The sequence below is a fragment of the Balaenoptera acutorostrata genome, chromosome 20, assembly GCF_949987535.1.
Source record: "Balaenoptera acutorostrata chromosome 20, mBalAcu1.1, whole genome shotgun sequence".
NCBI lineage: Eukaryota > Metazoa > Chordata > Mammalia > Artiodactyla > Balaenopteridae > Balaenoptera > Balaenoptera acutorostrata.
Window position 1 is genome coordinate 11,464,282 of NC_080083.1, and position 22,764 is coordinate 11,487,045.

Below are 22,764 nucleotides of genomic sequence, written 5' to 3' on the forward strand. Positions count from 1 at the left end.
TTTCACACCTCAACATCTTTAAAATTGGGGTGTGTCTTACATGATGGCATGTCCTCATTTAGTTGGCATTGTTTATTCTTTCCTGGGGTATAGAAAATAATGATGCATCTTACAATTGACTGCATCTTAATTCAATGGAAAACAGTAAAATCGCCATGCACACAAGGTACGTCTTCCTCCGTATGGCCCTGGCCATCCAGTACATGTGGGTTCTTGCATCAGCAATGCCCCTACCTCAGTTTCCCCGTCTGTGCAATGAGGAACCTGACAGAGACTTTCCCCTGAAACTTTTCAACTCCGACTGATGTTTGAGGAGCCAGTCTGGCACATAGTAGATGTGAATGACCCAGTGAGAGGTGGGCATTCCCCCTGCCATGGCTAGATTGCCCATCACGATGCAGTCCTCAGAAAATCTGCTGCAGCCTCAGCTCACCCAGTCACCCTGCAGGATGCTGGCACTGTTCCCTGCCCTGAGCTCAGACCTCAGAACATAAACTGTTCCTGAAGGGAGAGGCCAGCACAGGTCAGCCCAGGGACTCAGCCCTCCTGCCTGTCCCTCCTGCCCCACCCACCACAAACTCCCAAACACACACCCAGCTTGAGCTCCATGGCTTGGAGCCAGGCCAAAAGCACTTTCTGAAACACAGAAAAGGCAGAGGCCACAGGAAACACTGACCTGCGAGTCGCTTCTAGGTGTAAAGCTGGGTCTGCCCTACACTCCCTGTGGGGACCCTCTAAGCTTTTGATTCTCACCCAACAGTGTGGATGGCATGACAGGCTGATCAGCAATTTCCTGCCCGTGACCCCTGGATTTATTGCAAGGGAGTTTGAAAATCCAGATTCACCATAACTGAGTATTTCTAACGTGGATATGGGACCATTTCCCAAATGTATGTGGGGGGAAGTTCTAGCTAGTGCAACAAGACAAGAAAAAGAAATAAAAGGCATACATGTTGGAAGAGAAAAAACAAAACTGCTTTTATTCTCAGATGGCATGATTGTCTATCTAGAAAACAAAAACTCTACAAAACCTACAAAAAAAGAACCTACTGGAACTAATAATTGAGTATAGCGAGATCGCAGGATACAAGGTCAAAATACAAAAGTCAGTTGCAATCCTGTATGTCAGCAATGAACTGGAATTTGAAATCTGAAAAACAATACCATTTACAATAGTATCAAAATAAAATAAAGAAGTGCTTAGGTATAAATCAAATGTATGTGAAGATTTCTGTGATTCAAAAAATACAATCACTTAAAATTCTTCTTGATTTTACACTAATTTTATATGTTTTCTCATATAAACCTATCCCTTTTATAGATGCTAAAGGTATAAAAACTATCAGACGTCCTATATCAATGTGCAAATATCCCCTGCTGTCCAAATCGATTCCATTACTAAGAAAGCAAGAATCAGGAGAGTCAGGACAGTCATATCAGCCTCATCTACTTGGTTCCTGAGTTTTGGATGGTGAGCAGCAAAGGTTTAAGTAGCGATGGGTTTGTCTGAAGATGTATCTGAGTCGATTTGGGTCCTGAGTTTGGATAGTGAGGGTTCAGCAAGAAGGTCCTGGTTATGGTGGGTCTCATACCTGTACAGTATATACTCCACCTGAGAATGAAGACGGGCAAGGATATTCCTGCCAACCTCTCCCTCCTAAACAGAGTGTGTGCTGGAGCCTGAGGAAAAGAGGAGAGCTCTGGAAGTTGTCCCTCCCTCACTCCCACCACCACATCCATCCTTGCAGGCCACCGTCATCTTAGGCCACCGCAACACCCATAACATGTGTGACGGGCTGGCCTTGGTGAGAATCCCAGCGGGGAGAACCCGCTAGCAGGGAAAGCTGCAGGGAGGCCAGTTCAGCTCCATTTGAGGGAGATGTTCTCCCAGCTAGAGGTGGGCAGAGAGGGAAGGGGCTTCTGGGTGTCCAAGGGAGCTGTCCGTCCTGCAAGGCACTGTGTGAGTTGCTAGGGACACTGAGGTGAATAAGAGGGACAGGGCGGGGCCCTGCCATGGGGCCCTCCCAGCGCTTACACTCTGCGGGGTGTGGGTGATGGTGGCAGTGGGCAGGGAAAGCAGACCTGGAACAAGGAAGCAGCAAAGATCATTTCAGCAGCAGAAAGTGCTGGGAAGAAAATAAAACGGTCCCTTCCTACCTCCACCACGTCCTCCTTCCTTGAGTGTCTCCTACGGTGTAATTACAGGCTAGAGAATAGACAGGCATGAACGCGTGGATCTGTACATCCACCGAGGGATGATGAAAAGGGCGATCGGCCCTGTCATCAAAAGAACTCTGTCACCTGTTTGAGTTATAAATGCTGAACCAGCGCTGTTTCTCCTTCCACGTGAACCCTTCACCTGATTGTTGACTCTCCTTTGTGGCCGAAATCTACAGTTGATTTTCTCTTCAAAGGCATCTTTTATCTGGTTTACTTTTATCTTCTTTGTTTTCAAAATGCATACCTGCACTGGTTTTTAAATACACACTATAAGTTTGTTTAAACCTGCTACAGTCCCTCCCTCCTTGCAAACAACCTCTGGAAAGGTAGGTATGTGGAGGGATCTCAGTTATCTACCCTGGTGTAAAAAACAACCTGTAAGAACAGATCATGGTAAGAAGCAGCCGTCACCTGGCTTCTGGGTGGAAGATGTTCCCTTCATCTCTTCCTTCAGGGTGCAGGCTTTTTAGTGAACGGCAAAGATCATACTTCAAAAAAGGAAAACAGTGATAGACAGAGTATCTTGGGAGGGGTGTGAGGGGAAGACTTTTCTGAAAAGGTGTCAGATCAGTGGAGACTTGAATGATGAGAAAGAACCAGACATGCTAAGCGCGAGTGTGCACATCTGTATGCATGCTCCTGGCACACGCGCGTGGGATGGACAGACAGAGGAGGAGGATGAGAGCCTGTGATAAGAGCTGGAACAAGTGACGGAGGGGGAGACAGGTGTAAGGGGAGGTGAGAGAGGAAATGGAGCCAGACCAGGTAAGATTAGGGTTAAGCTTAGGGTTAGGATAAGGTAGGGGGTTGCCTGCTTGCTGTGGATGGGAGCTCAGAACAGGTGGATTTTAAGGTTCCAACCTCCACCCAGAGTCTATCACCTGCACACTTCAGGAAGAGGGAAACACAGATGCCCAAGAGGGTCAGGAAGTCTCCCAAGGGATAGGGGGCACAGGTCAGGTGGCTAAAGGCCACACGTGATCTTGAGAGTCAGAGAAGGTGGGTACCATGATCCCAGAACAGCGAGGGCAAAGGCCCAGAAGCACAATCTCCTTGAGGTGGGTCCCTGCCCTTCACCTCTCTGCATTTTCTGTGTCTAGTACAGGGTCCCAGGTGGAAGAGGGCCAAGGGATGTTTGGCAAACAAGCAAATGAACAAAAATGATCTGCTAGCTGCTTCACAGGTATTATCTAAAGTAATCCTAACCAAGCCTCGTGGAGTGGGTGTCATGAATCCCCAACTTACAGCTCAGGAAATAAAGTTCAGAGGTGTGAAGTCATTCGACTGAGGTCATAAAGCTAATAAGTGATGGAAGCAAGATTTGAACCCAGGTCCATATGACTCCAGGGTCTGTGCTCAGGACCACCATGCTGGGTGCTCTGTAGCAGAGCTCAGGGCGCGGGGCCCAGGTCTCCTCTTCTCTTCCCTTCCCAGGCTGCAGAGTCCCTTCCGCAACCCCAAGGCTCAGCCTACTTCTTCCAGCAGACTCTTCTGTCCCACCTTCTCTACCACACTTATTCAAAACTCTAAATCAGGGGCCTTCCCTGGGGGTCAAGTGGTTAAGACTCCTCGCTTCCAATGCAGGGGGTGTGGGTTCGATCCCTGGTTGGGGAACTAAGATCCCACATGCCTCGAAGCATGGCCAAATTTTTTTAAAAAACCTCTAAATCAGGATAAAAGAGAAAGGGGAATATCCCAATCCTTCCCGGCAATCCAGAGAGAAACAAACGATCCTTCACACCCCACGATGCGCTGGTCCCTCAGCAAAGCTCGGGGTAGGGTGGGGGGCCTGCAGTGGGAGGGGCTGCAAGGAGCCATCCCCGCCCTCTCTCCTGGTGCATCTACCCGCCACCATCAGGTCCAGTGCGGTCTCCTCGACCTTGTCTCAGGCCTGGGTCTCCCCAGCGTGGGTGCAGCCAGAGGTCACCCACTTCCCCACCTTGGCCCTGGCTCCCAGGGACGCAGGCGTAGGCAGACGGACAGATGGACAGGAGCCAACAGTGGGTACTCTGCCCAGTACCAGGGACCCCAGGGCAGCCCCGGCCTGAGGGTCAGCCCCACCAGAAGGGAGTCACCGCCCTGCTCTCAGGAGCCCAGTCTGAGGGGAAAGACATTTCACGGTGAGGAAAGCCCTGGCACAGTAAAGTGAGGGAGGCGGGTATTGGCCGACTCTTCCTGGGCCAGACCTTGGGCCAGGTGGTGCCCAGGAGGAAGGAGTTGGGGACAGAGCTGAATGGGCTCAATCCCGGCTCCTGGGTGCCAGCCTCGGGGCCCAGCCCTGCACAGCCCCTGCACAGGGCACAGGACAAAGGAGGGGTGGGCAGCCTGGCCTCTGGGCTAAATGCCACCCCTACCTCGTCTCAGAGGTGTGGACAGGACCTCCCAGAGGCAGACACCCTGCAGGCTGAAGGGCCCAGAGGCCTTCCTGGAGGAGGAGGCCCAAGCTGAGCCTTAAAGGAAGGGTGGGCAGGGTTGGCCAGGCTGGGGCAGGGTGGGAGGGAGTAGAGACATGGGTCAAAGCAATCGGGCCATTTCCAAGAGACGCTGGATCCAGAACCTTCTCCTCAAGAGTAAGAAGTCTGGCTCATCAGAGCAAGGGAGGGGACATAGGCGTCTGCTGTGACAGCCACGGCCCTGTGGGTGTTCAAGTAACACCTACCAATTTCCAGACCTCCAGGGAGTCACAAGCACCTCTGAGCTGGCTAAGGTGGGCTGCCTGGCACTGAGCCTGCTGCCCGTGACTGTGGCCGCAGCTTCGGTGCCCGGTCCTGCCTGAGGCCACATCTGAAACCACGGCCCGGCAGGCCTGCTGGACTCCAGCAATCTGTGCCTCGGAAGAGGACAGGGCCGAGGGGGAGAAAAGAGCTCGGCTGTGGGCTCATTCAGGCAGGCCCCTCGTCTCCAGTCTGTCTCTGTCTCCTCTGTCTCTCTGTCTCTCACATACACACACACACACACACACACACACACACACAGGCGCGAGGATGGCAGGTTCTACAAGCACAAGCATCTGGGTCTAACTGCTGACAATCAATGCTGCAGAAACCATCAGGCTGCCAGACATCCCGTGGGCAGTGGGAGCCCCGTGGACACGTAGAGTCCAGAGCCTAAACGTGGCCCACACAGCCACACACACACACACACACACACACACTTAGAATCACACTTCACAGTTCTGGCCTGGGGTCCCAGGGGTCCATCCACTTGCTGGATGCAGAGTGAGAGATGCAGAGTCTGAGTAAGGCTCCTACTGGCAGGTGGGGGGGAACTCTGAAGGCCCCCCTCCTCTCTGCCCCTCCTCCTGTAGCCCTGCCTTCCTCTCACTGTCAACTCTGCCACTTCTCAACTGGTGATCTTAATAAATGTCACTACACCACTCTGTGTTCAGTCTCCTCCTCTGTAAAATGGGGGTAATAATAGTCCTTCCCTAGGGTTGCTATGAAGATTACGTGAATGAATATTCGAAAAAGGTTTGGCATGGTGCCTGGCACTCAGTGCTATAAAAGGGTTTGTTAAATAACATAAATAAATCATGATATCCACGGGCCTTTCTTTGGTCCTTTCACAGGTGGGAGCTCCCAAGAGTGGGCCCCTCTCCTTCTCCTCCAGCCCCTGGAATGGGAGCCCAGAGGGCAGAGCAGGAACTGCCCTCCTCACCCTGAGGCTGGAGGCTCCCAAGCCCCAACACTCTTGGGGCTGCTCCTGGTGCACGGCTGGCCCTTCTCTCCTCTCCACCGGCGCAGCTCCCTGGGGTTTGTGTCTTATCTGCTCCCCAAACCTTGAGCTACCTAAGGCCAGGACCTGCTCTGTCTGCAAGCCCCTCCACCCATAAGTCTGGGTTCCAGTAACACGTCGCCACTGGGAAGGGCCCCCCCCCACCCCCCAGCCCATACCATGTTCTTTCCCTCCAAGACTTTGCTCCTGAACGTCCTGGTACCTGAAATACCCTCCATCCCCGCCCTACCCCAGCTGAAAGCCTTCCTTGACCCCAGTGCTGGTCTGGGTGCCTGCCTCTTCCGTACTTCCATAACGTCCTTTACCTGCGCCCATCAGAGCACCAATCTGCAGAACAGGTCCAGGCCTGCCTGTCCCACTGGGCTGTGGGTTCCCCCAGGCAGAAACCCGGTAGGAATCCTCCCCAGGACCATAGCCTCTCCCAGCCCAGGGCTGGGCACAGAGAAAGCTCTTGTTACACTCAGCATGGCCCAGCACCGGGTAGATCTCAGGAGGGCCCCCTCTCAGGGAAGTATCCCATAGGGAATGTCCTCAGGCCCCCTCTCTGGGTCAGGATGAGTCTGACCAGACCAATCAGGGCCAACCAGCCCATGCTCAGCCTTCAAGGGGCTATGGGGCCACCCAGGGAGAAACAAGAGGCCAGGAGAAGCTGATTCCAGAAAAAGGCATTATTGAAGGAAACCAGTGCTGGTTGGGGGTTGGTTGCTATAGAAACATGTCCTAACTATCTCCCAAACTGCTGTATGCGCCACTGATGAGCTCGTGTGCTGGGCTGTTTCAGGGCACATGCCAGGAGTCCCAGAAGGGCCTGTGTGCTGGGGTTCCCAGCACCTGGAACCCCGATCCTGGAGGACCCTGAAGGAATCCAGCTTCCAGGGGACCCACGTAGCTCCATCAGTCCAGGGGTGGACTCAAGAATTGAGGCGGAGGCTCTGGGATGCAGAATTTTCCTGAGACTAGCCATGGCCCAACCTTGACCTCAACCACAGCCTAACCTCGAGCTGACCACAGATCAAGTCACAACCCCGATCCCAGAACAACTGGGACCTGATCTCAAACGAGGCCATGAAGCTGAGCACAGGCCAAGCCACACACTAAGCCCTGACCCAGTCATGGACCCAGCCACACGTTAGGCAATGACTCAAAAAATAAGGAATGCCTCTAGCCACCGACTGAGGCCTCACCCCGGCCATAAACAGCACCAGGCACAATCAAGGCACTGTATCCTATAACTTCAAGGCTATTTTCACAGCTAACACTAAATTCTGTACAGCATTTTACACCACTGCCAGGGATTTGCACAGCCTTCACTTCCTATCATCCCCACAACAGCCCAGTGAGGTCAGTTCAGAAGGGCTCCGATCCCTCTTTGCGATGACAAAAGGGAAGCTCAGACGGGACCTGCCTCCCGTCACGCTCCCTGCGCCTGGGGGTGGCCTGGGGGTGGGATGACAACTGCAGTCTCCCAGCAGGACACAGTTGGGCCAACCAGTCGCTTTGGGAAAAAAATGTGCTTTTTGAAGACCTGCTGGTATCTCATAAATATGCCACTTAAATACCCATTAATTACCTGATTTAGGAGAGGATTAGTGATTAATAGCTTTGGCTATCTATTGTACTTTCATTTGCTCTGCCAGTTCGGTCCCCAACAGTTCTGAGTTGTTTGGAACAATTCTCTCAAGCCCCAGATGTCCCCACTCTGTCCCACCAGACTCTTGCTCCGTAAGGGAGAGACTTTCTCCTGCCTCTAAAGGGAGCTCCCAGAGCACCTGCCAATTCACCACTGATGGCTCTGCCACCTGCAGGCTTCTCAGGAGGACGGGGGAGGGTGGAGCCCAAAAGACAGGACACAGGGGCCCCTTCCGATCACCCCAGGACCCACTGTGGGGAACAGGGAACAGAGACCAGGAGGGACCCAGGCATCCAATCAGGGCATGGGGAGACCAGATTGGGGAGGGTCACAGAATCAGCAGAGGATGCGGGGGGCTCCTTTAGAGCTGCCACCTCAATGAGCTGGCCGGCTTTTTGGTAAGGTCACCGAAGGCTACCGTCAGCCTGAAGCAAGCGGCAGTAGGGGAGCTGCTCCCACCAGCCAGGGCCAAGGTGACTCTGACGGGCCATTTGTGCTACCTGCCACTCTGGAGTTACTACAGAGCAAGGATGGGGTCCAAGGTTGCCTCTGCCCCAGACTCTGCATTTGGTGCCAAATCACAGCACCGGGAATTGCCAGCCGGGACCCCGGAGGCAGGGCTGCGTAATGCTCTCACCGCTGCTCCAGATTACACCGTACAAGAAGGAAACAAAAAGGCAGCAAAGGGATAAACACCACCCCACCCCACCCCCCACTGGGCAGTAATGGGAAGGCTGAAAATAGCTCCTTTTACCACAAGGGATGATTTCAGAATTGCTCAGCTGAGACCAGCCTCACGGGAGGTGGGAAGTTGGAGGACCGGCGGCGGCGGGGGGCGGGTATGGCAGGCCAAAGGGAGTTCTGATCAGGAGGGCAGCAAGCTGGACCACGGCCACAGCCGCCCCAAACCCCCCAAAGACAGACTCGTGGAACAGCTGCAGGCCCTCCAGCCCGCAGCCCGGCTCCTGCACACCTAGATCCATCCCCGAGGAGGTCAGGAGCGCAGGACATGACGTGCTCTGCAAATACTGAGCCGAGCAAACACAGCATCGGCGGCAGACAGCTCAGAAGAGGCCTCTCGGATCCACCAGAACTCAACGCCCCTCCCAGACAGAACCCAATGCGTTTCTATTTTTGCTTTCAACCCTTGTTTGGCATCCCCGGCGGCTAACAGACGGCTACTTCCCCTCCCCCCTGAACAGCGGGTCATCTGGGAGGGGGAACACCTCGCTGGCCTTCCCTGCCCCAGGTCTGCAAATTAGCAGGCTGGCCCTCAGAACGGCAGGTGAGGCTCCCGACAAGCACACACACATCCCTCCAGCAGGACACCTGCAGGGAACAGCTTGACGCCTGAGCACTCCGGTTTCCAGAGGCAGATGCATTAGCACCTGCCCCGCTGCCAGCCCTGACCGCCCCAGAACCACAACGCCCTCCCCCGCAGGTCCTGTAGTCACCCCACACTCAGGTCACAGCCCAAGTCCCTACGTGCCACCCCCAGCCTCAGCCGGGCCCCAGCTTGAGCCGTGACCCCATCCGCGAGTGAACCTCACGAATGCCACCCCGGGGAGAGTCTGGAGGAGGCGGGGTGGGGGCCCCACTGCAGGGACCCAGCGCCCACCCACAGCCGCTGACAGGCAGGGGCACCTCACACGCGCGCCCCCCGGTGGCCACACGGCTGTGCAGGCCTCCGCAGGCAGGCAGACGTGGGGCCCTGGAGGTGGCATTTACCTCCGGAGTGACTCACTGAGGCGCCCATTCGTTTGCGGAAGGGGCTGCAGCGTAGCATTTCCCTTCTCTTTAGAAAACAAGAATTTTAGAAGAGGGAGTATAAAGAGATTTGAGGGAGTGGGTGGGGAGCTCAGATCCCATTTGATTTCCAGACTCATCTGTTATGCATTCTCTCCTCCCCCCTCCCACTCCCAGCCCTTCCCCTGGGGGCCCGGGCTGCCCCCTTCCACGTGGCTCCTGGCTGCAGATCTGGTGATAGGCTGGGGCCCCGGGACCCCCAAGAGGCAGGTGCTCTCCATGTCCCGGTCCTCAGCTCCCCATTTGTCCTCCCATTCCCACCACCCTTGTGAGGGAGGAGAAGGGAGGAGGTGAGGGCTCAAAAGGCACAGTAAAGCCAGTGGGGAGCGAGGCCAAGAAGGAAAAGAGAGCAATGTTTGAGCTGGCGCAAACTCAGAGCTGTCCTGTCCCCCGAACTCATTCCTTCCCATTCCCCTTTTACAAATGAGGAAACTGAGGCCAGAGGGGCAGTTCAAGGGCAACCAGTGACAGAGCCAGGTCTGTTCTTTGTTACACAGTCCAACTCCTAGGAATGCTGAATCCCAGAGAAGACGAGACCTCAATTCTAATCCCAGCTCTGCCTCTGACTTTATGTGTGACCCTAGAACCAGACACTTAACATTTCCAGGCCTCAGTTTTCTCATCCATAAAATGGGAATAACATCAGCCCTACTTCGTGATAATCCCTGACCCTCTCCCTCCCTCTCCCAAGCCTGGAATCCCAGAGAATTTCTGGGAGGCACCCAGATCCTACTGAGTAGCTCCCAGTCCTCAAAGCCTCACTGGTCTTGGGAGTTCACACCCTCTGTCGTTGAAGACACCAGAGCTCAGAGAAAAACCCTTTGCCTTTCTGGCCTCAGTCTCCCACTTGCATAATTAACAGGTAGGACCAGAAGATCTCCAAGCCTCTTCTAGCCATGAATTACCACTGTATACTAAGATGTATATGAGAAAACATCCCACTTTCTGGCCAGTCCAACACAGACACGGCCCCAGCAAGGGGGGCCTAGCCATGTCCTCATACTCTGTGTTCCACCACTCGAACACCAGCTAGGACTGGGGCTTCATGTGCTGGGGGTAGGACTCTGTTTTAACTGTACTGTCTGACTCACCACACCACACCACAGCCAGGGCTAAGAGGCAGCAAAGGGTCTCAATCTGGGGCCTGCTGGGGCCTGCCAGGTCGGCTGCTGTGACAGGTAACTCAGCAGAGGAACCAGAGACTGGCCCAAGCTCCAGCACTTCCCCGACTGCACAGAAGGCCCCAAAGGCTTCCTGCGGGCAGAGTTTTCGAAAGGCCTTGAGTTGGGACACAGGCATCTGATTTGGCCCTAGCCTTCTCCCTAGGAACCTGAAAAGGTGCATTTGCAATCTCCACGCAGAAACGTGATGCTCTTCCCCAGATACACAGCGAAGCCATCCCAGCACCCTCGGCCTGAGAGTTTCTGAGTCGTGCCTCAAATCTCCTGGCACCTCCCCAAAGCCCTGAGAATCCCAGAGTTGGTCCCTTTCCGAAGCTTCCAAATGTTCTGTCCTCTGAGAGCTCCGGCCACTCCCCACACCACCACCTGGGAGCCGTGAAGCAGGGGGCCCAGAAGAAGGTCTGGCTTTGGGATGGTGAGGGGGCAGCTGACTCAGCAGAACGAGGTCCCAGCCAAAACTCTGGAAACACAGGTTCTGGGCCCAGCTCTGCCACCACCTTTTTCTGTGGCCTTGGGCAAATACCTGCACCCCACACCCCAGGCCTCAGTCTCCCCTCATGGTGAGGGCTTTGAACATGAGTTTCTGGAAGCGTCCTCTCAGCTCTACCACTATAGGATCAGTATTTTACTCACTCGAATTACTGGGTTTGATACAGTCCAGCCCTCTGGCTCCGCCCCTCAGAGCAGAGGCCAACACCTGGGAGCAAATAAACTGGTTCCTCCCTCCAGCCTGGAAGGCCCAGCCCTGTGGCCCCAGCCCGGCCTCTCCAGATGGTCCTGGCCCAGCCTGAGAGGTTCCAAGACCCTCTTGGCTGTTGTCTCTGTTCCTGCCCGGCGGGGCCTTCCACTTGCCCTGCCCCCGGGCGGGCAGACACCCCTGCCAACATGCTGGGGTGTGGAGGGAGGGGTAGAGGGGCCCAGGGAGGAAGGGAGGGGCCGTGCGGCTGGCAAGAACCAGCACAAACTCTTCCCAACTAAGACAGCCCTGCCAGGCTGGCCTTGCTTTGCCCCCCCAGGAACAGCCAGAGGGATCTGTCAAAACACCCAAGCCTTACACAACCCTCCCATCCTCCATGCTCTCCGGAGCTCCTCTCGGCCTTCTGCACCCCCCTAGGGACGCTTCACCCCAGCCAGACAGATTTCGCCACCCTTGGGCACCTCCTCCCCACCCACCCCCATTCCCACCCGCCATACCTACACCTTTCCCGTCCCACCCTCCTAGCCTCACCTGCCCGTGGAAGCCTGCCCCTTGCCACCTGCCTGTCCAAATTCTGCCAGCCTTTAAGGCCCAACTTCTAGAGAAATTCGGCCTTCGCTGTTTCAAGCCACCACTGGCCTCCTCTCTGTCTGCACCGCACTTGAGGTCTGCCGCCGCAGGTAGCTCTGTGCATTTCCCGGCCCCTCCCCACTGCCAGCCCTCACCTCCCTACTGCAGACTTTCATCCCCAAGGTAGGCCTCTCTCCTCCTTTGTCCACTAGACAGGAGAGCTCCCTCAGGGCAAGACCAATGGCTCTCCTACTCTTGCCTTTTCTCTCAAGACTGGACACGAGGCACCATAACGACCCTGTTCTGTGTGCTGAAATCTCCCCAGAGATTTGGTAGTCGCCCGTTGGGGATCCACCCTCTGCCCTTTATCCAATCCTTTCTAGGACTTGATTACATTTTCTCTTGTACCTGGGTTCTCCTGGCAGCATGGAAGTCCTTTTCACTGCCTTCCTTCAGCTCCTGTGTGACACAGTTGACATGGCCATGGCTGGCTGCTCAGGCTGTGCCCTGCACAGGTCTGGGACGCATTCACTAGACTACAGTGTGATGACCTTGGAGTCATGCCCTATGGTGGCCCTGAGGCCCAAGCCCCTATCTCTAGTCAGTGGCTCCCTGGACCCGTTTTAGACGGAACACCTCACAGGTCAGAGAGCACACTCCCTCATTCACAGACCAGATTCTCACAGCCTTCAGCCTCCTTTGGTTCTAATAGCACCCTCTCCCCCCCAGAGTGAAGACCTGATCATTTCTCACTGACCATCAGCCTGTCCATCCATGGTAGATGGTCCTGAATAGCCACCCCTGTCTGAGTTACAGCCCTTCCTTGGGCCTCAGTTTCTCTAGGCTGTAAAGAGAGGGACTGGGGCTCCTACCTCTGAGGACTCCCTCTTTTCTAAAGCTCACCAGTCCATCCTACACAGATTTTGACATCCGTGCACACATCACCACAAGTTGTCTTCAAGTCAGCGAGCTTAGAAGCCTTAGGAAGAGAAGGGACCTTTACAAAATGCAAAGGAGCCCGGAAGAGCTAAGAAGAGGAGGAGCGATCCCCTCTTGCTGGGGTCAATCCCAAAGGCTCCTTGGGGTGGCAGCTGAGTGTGGGAGGGAAGAGCCTGGGTGGTTTGATCCACAGAGGAGGGCAGTCCGTGCTGCCCTGAGGGAAAGGGCCAAGCACGAAACTGCAGCAGGAAAGACAAAATGTTAGGACACCAGGCACTGATGCTCGAAGCAGAGCAGTTTTTCACCCGTCACTGGAACGAATTCCCACGGACTCTCAGTCTAGAGACCAAAGGACCCACAGACCAAGGTGGAGAGGCTAGAACCACATCTTTGTTCTGTGAGGGGGGCAACCTACGAGGGTAGCAATGGAGAAAATCTAGTACTCGGAGTCCTTACAGCCTGGGTCTACATCTAGGCTCTGCCCAGACCCTCTGGGCCACCTGGAGGGAGCTATTTCTCCGAGTACCTGTTTCCAGATGTTTTAAAAAGGGAAGAGTAACACTTCCTGCCTCCCGGCATGGCTGTGCACATTGCCTGGTACCTCGGACAAGCAGCAATTGTTAACTGCTGTTGTGATGACAGTGCTTGGGCAGGTGATCTGTGCAAGGGGTGTGCATGCACTTGCACACACACAGGCAGCAGAGGCGCGGGGGCAGTGGGCGGGACACACACCCTGCCATGTGCCCTATGGGAGGAGCGGGGGTGGGTAAGGACCCAGGGAGACAGCCTTTCCCAGCCGCCTGGGGGGAAAGGGGAGGGGAGTGAGAAAGGGGGTGCTTAGATGTGTTTCCGTACTTGCTGTGTCTCACACAACCAGCCCCACCCCAAGGGGACTCCTCAGGGACGGAACGGGAGTGTATTCTCAGGCATCCAAATCACACACCCAGCATATGTACAGGGGCATCGGACCCGGCCCTTGGTCAGGGCAGCATTTGTGGGGTAGCAGTGGATTTACACACAGCCCAGCGGAATCCAGCCCAAGTGTGTGCAGGGGCGAACTCACACTCATGCCATCACTGTCATCGCTGGTGGGTAGAGGGTGGGGTTCGTGCCAGACCAATGCCGAGTCCAAGGGGATGGCATGGCACCTGCCAACGTCACAGGCTGGGCGTGAGTTCACGGTGGATTTACACATGCCAGCCTCCCAAGCCAGCCCTGCTGTGTCCAGGCTTGCTGCCACCGTCGTTCCGCCGCCCTCCCAAGGCACCATGGGCCCAGAGAGTGCAAACAGGAGCAGAGTCTCCACCACCTCCTGGTCCCAGTGCCCAGCTCGGGGCCTGGCACAAAGCAGATGTTGGTGAATGAACGTCTGGCTGAATGAATGAACGAATGACTAACGCCCACTCCCTCACATCACGGGCCACACGGCCTGTGTCTGGGGGAGGGCAGAGCCCTGGGGACCCCAGAAGAGGCCCCGCTTCAGACCTCCGCACCTGAGGCTCTGCCTCCCAGGGTCCGGGAGGGGGGAGGGGGGAACGGCTCACTAGCCGGTGCGGAGCGGGGCACCCCTCCTTCCCCAGAAGAAATCTGGGTCTCCTGACTGAGCTGGGGGCGGGGGGGGGGGGTTGTCGCGTCCTGGATAGAGCGAGCGGCCGGACAAGGGGGCGCGTCCTGGTTGGCGCTGGGGGGCGTGGGATGGCGAGGCGGCCGCGGGACCTCGCCTTCGGTCCCCGCGCCCGGCTCTGCCCAGGGCCTCGGGAGGGCGGCGATCGCTCCCCACCGCCGGGCTGGGCAGAGGCGCCGCAGACCTGGCCCTTTCCGGCGGGGCCGCGGCGAGGGGACGCGGTGTCCCACGAGGTGACCGGGGGCGCAGGAAGGGCGCGGGGCGCGCGGAGCCCCCTCTCCACGCTCCCGGGGGCCCGCCGCGCCGCCGCCCCCTCAGCCCGCCCGGAACCTCCGCCCACCTGCGCCGGGGGCTCACCTGGGCCGGCGGCCCCCCCTCGAGACGCGCGGGTCCCTCCCCCCGCCGGCGGCCCAGCCCTCCCGGCGCCCGCCCTCACCTGCACGGCCCGCCTTGGCCATGGCCCGGGCGGCGGGCTCCGGCGGCGCTGCCCGCTCTCCTCGCGGCTCCCAGCCCGGCCCCGGCCGCCCAGCCGCCTCCGGCCGCGAGCGGACTCCGAGCGCCGCGCCCCGCGCCCCCGCCCTGCTCGCCGCGGCCGCCGCCACCGCAGCCGCCGCCGCCTCGCCGCTCCCTCCCGCTCCCTTAAAGGCGCCGAGCGGCGGCCGCGCCGGCCCCCCCGCGCCGCCGGGGAGGGACTGACGGAGGAAGGCGCCCAACGCCGCCCCCGCGGGCCCGCACCCCTGCCCGGGGCCGCGGCCGCCGCTCCGAAACGCTCCGCTCCGAGCCCCGGACGGGCGCAGAGACGCGGAGGCGCTGCGGTCCAGGCGGAGATGCGCACGCGGACCGCGAGTCGGGGGCGAGAGCCACTGAGACTGGGCGCTAGAGACAGCCCTGGGGCCGAAACACCGACGGGGAGAGGGGGAGAGAATTTCGGAGGAGATTCGAGATCCTGGCACCTGGAGAGTGACAGAGAGCAGAGAGGAGAGAGAGAAAGGAAGGACGGGCACCGGGAGGCTCCCGCGAAGCCAAGAGAGAGGTGTCTCCAGGGGTCAGAGGCAGGAGATGGACCCCTCCATCAGCGCCAACTCCAGGCTGTCATTTCTAGGATCCACAACCTGGACCTGAACTAGCTTCAGAGGAGAAGGGATTTCTGTGCCCTTAGTTCTAAAGGAACTTGTAAAATACACGTAAAGCCCACCTGGCATTCCAGGCTGGAGCAGTATGGGGAGGCCAGGAGCCTAGCTGTGAGCAGTAGCCCCCTGTGCTTCCCACACCTGGGACGCAGACATCCTGGTGAACAGGCCCAGCGGAGGCCGGGGAGACCGGGGTTGTGGCTTCTGCCTGGTGGAGGCCGGGGATCCACAGCCCAGCCCCAGCAGGGGGCGGGAGAAGGCCAGCTGTTTCGGTGACGCCTGGGTGGTAGCCAGATGGGCGGCCCCAGGGGAGAGCAGTCCTCTCCCTAGCTCAAGGCTGGGCCAGGTCGGTGGGCCCAGCAGATGTCTGCCCAGCCTTTGGCAGCTCCCAACATTCCCAAAGCCGGCTGCCTGGCTCTGCTGCTGGAAAGGGCTAGGGGCTATCTGCTCTCGGATGACCTTTCAATTCCCGCCAAACCATCCCTGGAGAAGATGCCCTCTGCTTCCTTCTGAGGAACTGGGAAGAGCTAAAGCCCAGTTGCCGTCTGTAGCCAGGCACCCCACACACCCTGTCCCACACCCGCCTTCCAGGGAAAAGGATAATTCCACCCTTAGGGTAGCCAGTGTCCCGACTCCAGGGTCCCATTAGCCCCTCTATGGAAATGGGGCACATATGGTGCTGAAAGGGTCCTCAGTGGGCATTTAGCCCAGCACCCCACCCCCCAGGGCTTTGTCTCCATCCACCAGATCCCCATCAAGTGGCCCTTCAGCTCCTGGTTTATTACATCCAAGGACAGGGAGCTCAGTACCTCAAGCAAGAGTTCTTCCACCTTTGGACACTGCTGACCGTGAGAAGGTTTCCCCTCATTTGAGCGGAAATCTGCACCTCAGATGACCCACCTGTGGGCCCTTCTGGGGCCTCACTCAACAAAACCAAGGGCCCTCCGTCTAAACTCCCTAGTGTGGCTTCATCAAGAGGGACCAACCATCCTGGTTTGCCAGAGACTCCCGGTTTTAGGACTGAAAGTCCCACATCCCAGGGAACCCCTCAGTCCCCAGAGTTCTGGATCCCAGAACCAGACAGCAGGGCTGACCGATAGACAAAATCTCAGAAGCTCCGAGGTTGAAGCCAGAGCTCTTGGCCGGTGTGTGCTATCCGTCACCGGCGGGGAGCGTGTGAGTGAATCCCTGCAGCCTTTCGCCATTACTCGGGCATGGTGGAGGCAGCGACGGCAACGCGTGGGCCCGCAGTATGCTCGGGGCTTTACATGTATCATGTCTTTTAACCCTCAGGCACTCGGTACATAATACCCTCGGATGTCTTGTATTATCCCCAGTGTACACAAAAGGAAAGGGAGGCTGAGAAAGTTCGGTGCTTGTGGTTATGCAGGATAAATTTAGAGCCTATGTGCTATCCCTTGGGCCTGGTTCTCACCCTTCCCTGCAGGCAGGGCACAGTCAGAGACCTGACTGCCTGGATAATGTCCAGGTTCGGCCACCTGGTCTGTGGGTGTGAGTTGTCACAGAGGAACCAATAAAGCAGCCTCAGAGGGGACACACCCGGGCCTGAGCACCTCCTGGGGCCCGTAGCTCACAGCAGCAGCAGTGACCACAGTCTGGCAGGGGCCCTACTTCCAGGCAGCACTACACGCGCGCGCGCGTGCGTGTGTGTGTGTGTGTGTGTGTGTGTATTTCATAGGCAAACACATCCTGCTCAGGGAAGATGCTCCCGGAGGTGGGCACTGAGACCCCTCCCACCTCTCTGTCCAGTCACCACAAACCCTTGGAAGGGGGTGGGTGGGGCAGGTAAGGGGAGATGCCGAGTTGATGGGAGTTACAGAAATCATCTAACTAGACCCTCCTCCACGCCCCCATTTCTCAGATGAGAAGACAGTGGGCCAGAGATGGAGGAGGCTTGCCACGTGACAACCCACTTCCGGGATCCATCCGTGGCTTCTCCACTTTGGACCTCCACCGCAGCCCCAGTCCCTGTCTGAAGATCAGTGCTGCCGCGTGGATCTGGAGTCCAACAGGGACTATGGGGCCCTGGCCCCCCAGGGCAGCTCCTGAATGCGTGGGCTGTGACCTGCTACCAAGGAAGTTCTGGCCCTGCCTGCAGATAGAGCAAACACATCAGGACTCAAGGCCATTAGATTAACTGCTGGGAGTTAACTTCCTGCGTCAGAAGAATTGTCCTTAATTGAAGAAAGGAATAACTAGCAATTTAGAGACGCTGACCTCAGCTGCCTGCAGGAGAGAGAAGCCAGAGTCAGCCGGTGCTTCCTGGGCCTCCCAGCTCTGTGACTGAGAGACGGGGTCAGGGTTCCAGACAGGATCTTTCCTCTGGGACCCGCTGCCCAGACCCTTTCCTCTGCCCACAGTCTGTTCAGCTTCCGCCTCTGGAGTAGCCCGTTGCCCCCCGGGCCCAGCCAAGCACTCCAGCCTGGAGAACTGGGAAAACAGTGCAGAGGCCAATGCTACCTGTTCCCCAGGAGAGTGTGAGCACAGATGTGGATGGAGCGAAGAGGTCCAGGCGGGTGTGGAGAGGGACATGGCTGGGGTGACTCGTCCACATGACAGACCCAAGGCCTGGGTATCCATCCTGGGCAGGTGGTGTCCAGGCACTTGGAGAGGTAAGTGACCGTCATCAGGAGCCAACGTGGCCCCGTGGAAAGGCAGCCACGCCAGTTTACACTCACTTCCTTTTTGGACACGTTGCAACTGGTGGAGTTCGGTATTGCAGTGCCTGCTGGGCCTGGCGTGGCCGCTGTCCAACCCTCCGATGGTGACTTGCACCGACGTCAGGAGCAGGACAGTGGGCTGGTTAAGTGACCTACCCCTGTCCTCTGCTGATGGACGCCAGCAGGAGGAGGCCTGGAGCAGGACTAGGGCCAGCTCGAGCCCGGCGGCAAAGGTGGCAGTGAGTCCCTCGGCCTCTGCCGGGGTCACGTGGGTCTCTCTCACCCGAGCTGCTGGAAACGCCTCCCCTCCCTGCAGTGTCTCCTGCCATGGCTCTAGCCTTCTGGGCCCCTCCTCGCTGGTTCCCACACTTTAAAGAAACTTAGGGGTTGTCCACTGCCATGAGGATCGCCCCCAATCACAAAAGCAGCCCTAGGAATAGATGCTTTTCTTTGGAGCCTTCCAGAACAACCGGGAGTGGCTGGTTTGTTCTCACCATCGCCTTCTCGCACCAGGCTGCCCCCCACTTCTGCCCACCATCCGGGACACTGGGTAGAATGTGCCTTCGCATCTAGAGCTCTTCTTCTTCTCCTTGCTGGGAGCTGTGGCTTATCTAGTCCGTGCTTCCACCTTCAACCCCAAGAAGGGTTAGGACCCTGCCTGTCCCCCTCCCTGCTGGCGAGGGCCCGTTCCTAGCAGTTACACTAATAACCACAGCCTCACGTTCACAGCAGATTCTGTGAAGGAGGCACTGGGTCACCAAGGGTCTCATTTGTGATCTCATGCAGAGGCAGGAAGATTCCCTTAAGATCGACACAAATGACCCCTTAGGTGAGCCCTAGACCCCTGTGTAAGAACCCCTGGCCAGGAAAGACCCCCCACCCCCGCCAACCTAGTAGACCAAGCTGAATGCTCTACCTTTACATAGACCATGGTCCCCCCCTATGTCCACAAGGGTGGGCCTCAAAATCTAGATGACATTCACATTCCTGCATCCTCAGTATTTTCCAAAGATGCTTGGAGACATCTTGCAGAACCTGTTGAACAAGACCTCCGCTGATTTTACTTGAGTGCTGAGATGACCCGAGGCTCCAGTTTAGATTTTATTTCATCAATTGCTGTTTAGCTGGCTTCGCTGTTCTTCCGAGTGGGGTGTGCTGGTAGATGGGATTTTGGAGAGAGGGACTGGAGAGGCTGAACGGAGAATTTTTTAAGAAAAGAGGGGGTTGGGTGGAGGCAGCGACATGTGGCCACTGCTCTAAGGGACGAGCTGATTTAAGAGGCTGCCCAGTGGGTTAGCAATTTATCTCCTCCTTCAGCGCTTGCTGTTGGAGCTGTGTTTTGCGTTTGTCTGATGTCAAGACTGTTGAGATTGGCCTCAAGCAAGACCAGTTGTCTTCAAGTTATATTTAGAGCAAATACAAATGAGGAACTGGCTGAAAATCTAAAACGCACTGCAAGAGTGGTCCTTGGAGTCTACACTCCTGCAAACGTGCATCAGTGCCAGCGGCCCAAAACAAGCATGTACCAAAGCTCCGACCTCAGACTCGTTGCTCCCCTGCCCTGGCCCCCCACACGACATTGTTTGTTTATGACAGATTCCAGAACGCAGAGAAGCAAACACAGGTATAGATGATAAGGCACTAAGGAAACAATAGATCAGCCTGTGGGTCCTGATTACTAATGTAACTGTATTGACGAGGCAGGAAATCACAAGCAGATTATGTAAATAGATTATGTAACAGACTTTATCGGCACCTAGTAGAATATCTACACCTATTAGGGCTCTTGTACACCTTTCTTCAGATACGGCTTTGCTCAGGCTCCACAACTCGGCATGGTCCTTGCTCTGGACCCGTACAAGGTCCCAGCTCTGGCCATGCTGGCTGAGTACCAGGATGGCAGTGCTGGAAGGTCCTGAGGGAATCATCTAGACCCAAACCATCTTTATCTATTTTGTTTGAACCCGAGATGCACCTAATAGGATATAATAGGATTTGGTATTACCAGCTCATGGCATCTCCTAGCAGTCTCAGCAGAGTCTTTTTGGTTTTTTTTTTTTTTGGTCTCTTTTTGTCCTCACCCCCAGTCCATTCCTCTCCTCCAAATGCTGTGTGCTTTTCCCATCTAACTTCAGAAGCTCTTTCTCCTGTCTGTGCAGCCTAAACATTATATACCTGCATGGAAGCATTTAAAACATTACGTAATGGCACCATGGCTAGCCCGTTCTGCTGCTTACTTTCCCCCCTTTAATATTGTTTTCAGATCTATTCATACCGATATTTGTAGATTTGGCAGGTTCCTTTTGATGATAATGTTTCCTAGTGTGATAAGACCTCATCTTGTATCTCCTCATCCCCTCTTGATGGGCATTTAGTTTTCACAGCTCTTCGCTGCTACAGATGCTGCTGCAACAAACATCCCCTGCATTTCCTGGGTTTCCGTGTCAGAGATTCGCTGGGGCACATACACAGCACTGGAACCGTAGGGCTGTCGGGAACACACAGATTTCCCTAATCACCGCATCAGTAAGCTGCTCGAGAGAGAGAGAGAGAGGGGGGGGGGGGAGTGTTCTGCCAATACCCTCATTTGATGGATATTAAGACCGAGGCCCAGAGCAGGGAAGGGCCTTGTCCTAGTTTAGAACCCGATTGTTCTGACTTCCAGCCCAGTCTCCATCCGCTCAGAACACTCCACACTCCCTGTCTCCCACGGAGAGAACAGGGCAGCTGCAGCCTCGTTGAGCAGGAAGCTCGGCCTGTGATACAAATTTCATCTCTCTCCTCCAGGTCCGAGCACAGTGGTACCCACCTCATGCCTCCCCAGGAGGGGATGGAGAAGAAGGTGGGCAGTCTGAGCTGAAGTCAGCAGAGAAAGGCCTCCTATTCAACAGGAATAAAGCCTGGCAGCCCCCATGGCCTGAGTGTGATATAAGCTCCCGCTGCAGACCTGCCCCACCCTGCCCTCTCCACCGAGGCATCATCTGTACTTGCTGATACAGATCTCAAAGTGTATTAGTCTTAACTCCCCAGAGAGGACCCCACACTGCTGGGGCTCAGGCAGCTGCTGAAGAGAAGCCAAGACAGAGTCACTGGGGGGAGGGAACCCCTGAGAAAGGGTCATTCTGTCCATCCTTCTGCCTCCAGACTTTGCTACAACCTTCAGCTCTCTCTGTTAGGCTAGCTGGGAAGCTCTTCTTCACATCTGCTCTATTCCTCTCCAGCTGTAACAACACCACAATAACAACAATCACAGGAATAGATTTGCTGAGTGACTACTATGTACCTGGAAGTGTTTTAAGGACTTTTCATGTGTTACCTCATTTAATCCTTATAGCAACATAATGAGGGAGGCATTATTCTAACCGTCCCCATTTCACAGATAAGAAACTGAGGCTCAGAGAGGCTAGGTATCTTTCTTTAGGTCACACAGCTAGTAAGTGGTTGGACCAAGTATACCAACCCAAGCCCTAGGATGTCTGTGATTCTCACCTTAACCTCTAGAGAGAAGAAGACAAGAAATAAATAAGACAAAAGCAAGACACAGGAAACTGAGAGGCTGAGGCTCTGCCACTAACTCCAGGCACAGCCTCAGACAGCTCACCGCCCTGCCCTGTCTATACTAGATTCACAGGTTTCCCAGAACCTTTCCGCTGGGCTCTGACCCCGTGGTTTTCCAAAGCCCACATTCAAGATGCTCTGGCAGGTGGAGAAGCTGTGTCAGCAGGAGTCTCCAGGGCACAGATGCTGCGGCCTTGGCCCGGGCAGAGGCCTCCTGGGGTTATCGGCCCGTATCCCCTGGCCGGATCTCATCCCCTGGCCGGATCTCGTGGGTGGGTGCTGCTGGGGCTATCTATTCTTATTGGAATTTGAATGCTTCAGGTCAGAGTGACTAAAAGGCTGAATTTTACAAGGGTTTTGAAAGTGAATTGACTCCACTTATTAAAGATATACTAGATTACTCGCTGAGCGAAAGGACGCTCCGGGGACTCCACGCCTTTCTCGAAGACAGAAACATCCCTTTCTGAGCCCAGCCGCTCCCAGTAAACCACGGGGGGAGACATTGCACTGGGCAGGTGCCAATTAAATTACCGGCTGAAGGATAGCAGTCCGTCAAGGAAACATCCTGGCCTGGAAGGGCTGCAGGTGAATAAAGAAGCAGTTGTAGAAATGCCCTCTGGTTATTTTATGCAAATCCATTTCTAAAGGCAGGAAGGCAAAGACTACAAGGAAAGTATTCACGGGAAGACTTGACTTTTGGTCATGAAATGTATAAGGGAGAGAGAGGGATGAAGGGTGTTTTGTGCTCCAGAATGTGACGCACAGGACCGATGCCAGGGAGGGGTCAAGACACTGCTTGTTTTCAGACTCAGAGTCCTAGGGGAGTGAGTCCTAGGTGGGCGGGGGCTGGGAGGTTGCTCATCTATGCCTCTGAGGATGCTGGACAGTTTGAAGGGTATCTGGACTCAGGGCTGGAGTTGGAAGGACTTCCAGACCCCACTCACCGCATCCAACTCCAGCTCAGCTGACCCAGCACCTCACTGTACAGATGGG

General features: G+C 56.0%; 1 protein-coding gene across 2 annotated transcripts in view; it reads right to left on the bottom strand.

The window, feature by feature from the left end:
• Positions 1–14,930, bottom strand: part of PITPNM3 (PITPNM family member 3) — a 91,203-nt gene extending 76,273 nt beyond the window's left edge. For both annotated transcript variants that reach the window (XM_057536843.1, XM_057536842.1), the window contains exon 1: positions 14,839–14,930. In XM_057536843.1, coding sequence (XP_057392826.1) covers positions 14,839–14,860 — 22 coding nt within the window. In that variant the 5' untranslated portion in view covers positions 14,861–14,930. The remainder of the gene's footprint in view (positions 1–14,838) is intronic.
• Positions 14,931–22,764: the final 7,834 nt, after the last annotated feature.